Source organism: Mus pahari, chromosome 2, assembly GCF_900095145.1.
Source record: "Mus pahari chromosome 2, PAHARI_EIJ_v1.1, whole genome shotgun sequence".
Lineage (NCBI taxonomy): Eukaryota > Metazoa > Chordata > Mammalia > Rodentia > Muridae > Mus > Mus pahari.
This window is the reverse complement of record NC_034591.1, coordinates 18712022-18714955: the sequence shown is the minus strand read 5'-3', so window position 1 is coordinate 18714955 and position 2934 is coordinate 18712022. Positions and strand designations below refer to the sequence as shown.

At 41.5% G+C, this 2934-nt stretch overlaps 1 protein-coding gene across 2 annotated transcripts in view; it reads right to left on the bottom strand.

The window, feature by feature from the left end:
- The window catches only part of Nup42 (nucleoporin 42), a 19521-nt gene that overhangs the window by 11932 nt on the left and 4655 nt on the right, over nucleotides 1-2934 (bottom strand). For both annotated transcript variants that reach the window (XM_021190970.1, XM_021190971.1), the window contains exon 3: nucleotides 1802-1896. In XM_021190970.1, the coding sequence (XP_021046629.1) occupies nucleotides 1802-1896 (95 nt within the window). The remainder of the gene's footprint in view (nucleotides 1-1801; nucleotides 1897-2934) is intronic.

The following is a 2934-nucleotide window of genomic DNA, read 5'->3' as shown; positions in this document are numbered from 1 at the left end:
GCTGGTCTCGAACTCAGAAATCCACCTGCCTCTGCTTCCCGAGTGCTGGGATTAAAGGCATGGCCACCATGCCCAGCACCGCCACTAGCCTTATTAGAAGAGATTTTTAAAGACTGGGAAACTGTTGTCCTCATGTGACAGAAAGGTTTTCCATGATTCCCTTTTAGTAGGGAATTTCAGCTTTACCCTTGGCAGTGACTCTGTCATTCTCTGCCACAATCGCTCAGGTGACAGGCTTATCTCATTCACTGTATAGAAAATAGCTACCAAAGCTAAGTATATTCTTTCCAATACAATCTGTCTGTGACAAACGTCCCTTCGAGTGAGCACCACACGTGAGTACAGGGCAGAAGCATGGAGTATATTCACCCCCACTTTGTCTGAGATAGTTAAAGTGCATAGTCAATGGGTAAGAGGTTTTATTTCATTAAGAACGGATAATTTTACCTCCTTGAGTTAGAATGACATTCCAAATCCTTCTTCCCATGATTACTACAGTCTATGAGCAGCTTGTTGCTGTTTCAGTTTATGCTAAATCCATAAGTTTTACTCAACAATACTTTTATGTATGTGAGTACACCAGTGCTCTCTTCAGACACACAAGGAGGCATCAGATCTCATTATGGATGGTAGTGAGTCACCATGTGGTTGCTGGGAATTGAACTCAGGACCTCTGGAAGAGCATTCAGTGCTCTTAACCGCTGAGCCATCTCTCCAGCCTGAAAATACTACTTTCTTATCTGAAATTTAACTGAATGTCCTATATTTTACATGGTCACCCTATGAAGAGCTCTCTATATTTCATATTTTGAAATGTAAACCAGAGATGTAAGACATTAGGCTTTAGGTCCATTTGTAAATTAAGATTTAATACTTGGCAGTACTTAAGTACTAATATTTAAAGCAACCTCGGGCTTATGAAGCTTACAGAAACGACCATTATCTTAAATGTTCTGTTTTCATGGTTTCTTGGTTTCTTTCCTCCAGAACACACAAGGTTCCGGGAAGAGCCCCAGCTGCTCACGGTTTATGTGTCCTGTCGAATGCAGACCAGGGTGCAGGACAAATGAAGGTCAGTAAAGAGTTTCTACCTGAACAAGAGAGAGGTGGTGAGCCGGAGGTGAGGCCCAGCAGCGCTCCTGGACTCTGACCCTGACTCAGGGCTGGGCTGGGCCATGCCTGCTGTCTCCTCAACTCTCTGCAGGAGAGACTTGGAAGAACTTGGCAGCCATAGGGATCATGGGAAAAACAAAATGGAAAGGAAGGAATCTTCTAAAGAGATGCCACCCCATGGCTCCTTCAGAGTCTCAGCAGGCCTCATGAAGAAGCAGTGTTCTTGGGAAGGAAGAGGAGGCCAGGGAAGGCAGCAGTGGGGGATCTAATGGTGGGCAGCGTGGGACCCTCCTGGCCACATAGCTAACCACTGAGGACGTCCTGAGGGTTTACAGAGGGAGTCTTTAGTTGACTGAATTAAAATTGTGGTAGGTCCTGATTTTACTATTCTTTCTTGAGAATAAATAATACAAATTAAAAGAATTACATTAGGGTTCTCAGTCTCTGGATCATTTACCTGAATACTTGGATACTTTAAAAAAGATCAAATTCTAGCTGTGCCTAAGTTTGGAATAAATTACTTAGCATGGCCTAGTTTTAAACAGTAGAAATTTTATATTTTAAAAACACATACAAGTACAGGGTTGGGTCCATAGCCTAGTGGCAGGGCTCTTGCCTAGCACGTATGCAGGTCTGGGTTCCATCCTCAGGAAAACCCAGCCAACACGTCAAGCATGTCTCCAGTTACCTGAAATGTTGGGTTTATCTCTCACTGGAGAGTAGACAGAAAACATCCACTGCCCCGACGACTCCCAAACCTCTACGTCCTTAACAATTCCTTCCCTGGAAAAAAAGAAAAGAAATAAAAATGAGAGTCATGGATATTTTTACTTGCTTGCTAAAATTTGTTACTTATGAAGTTGAGTGACTAAACATTTAAATTCTAGTAAATACATAAATTTACATATTTTTCATTTTCTTTTCTTTTTTTGTTTTTGGTTTTTTTTTTTAAGAATTTTTTTAAAAAGATTTATTTATTTATTTATTTATTATGTAAGTACACTGTAGCTATCTTCAGACACTCCAGAAGAGGGCACCAGATCTCGTTACGGATGGTTGTGAGCCACCATGTGGTTGCTGGGTTTTGAACTCAGGACCTTTGGGAAGAGCAGACGGGTGCTCTTACCTGCTGAGCCATCTCACCAGCCCTGTTTTTGTTCTTTTGAGACAGGGTTTCTTTCTGTAGTCCTGGCTGTCCTGGAACTCACTCTGTAGACCAGGCTGGCTTCAATTCAGAGATCTACCTGCCTCTGCTTCCGAAGCGCCAGAATTAAAGGCGTGCAACACCACCATTTTCTTTTCTAAAGACTCCTTTCTACCTCAGAAGTTTATAGAACTAGGAATTACAACCCGAGCATGGTGGAGTACAGCTGCAATTCTAGCACCTGCGTGGTTGAGGAGAATTTTGAGGCCATGCAGGGAAACACAATGAGTTTAAGGTCAAGCTGGGCTGTACACTGTTTCCAATACAACAAACACCTTGTATTTTGTAGTTACAAATAATATAGAATAATTAATAGTGCTGGCTTTTTAATTCATAGGAAAACTAATTGATATACTTAAGAATTATCACAAATATAATATTTTTTACGGAACTAAATACAATGCACAGTATTTTTAACTGGAAACAATAAAAAGCACTACTATCAGTTATAGAGAATTAAAACTTAAGAGTGGGTTATACACAGAAGTGGATGCTCACAGCCAGCTATTGGATGGAACACAGGGTCCCCAATGGAGGAGCTAGAGAAAGTACCCAAGGACCTGAAGGGGCTGCAACTCTGTAGGTGGAATAACAATATGAACTAACCAGTAACCCCT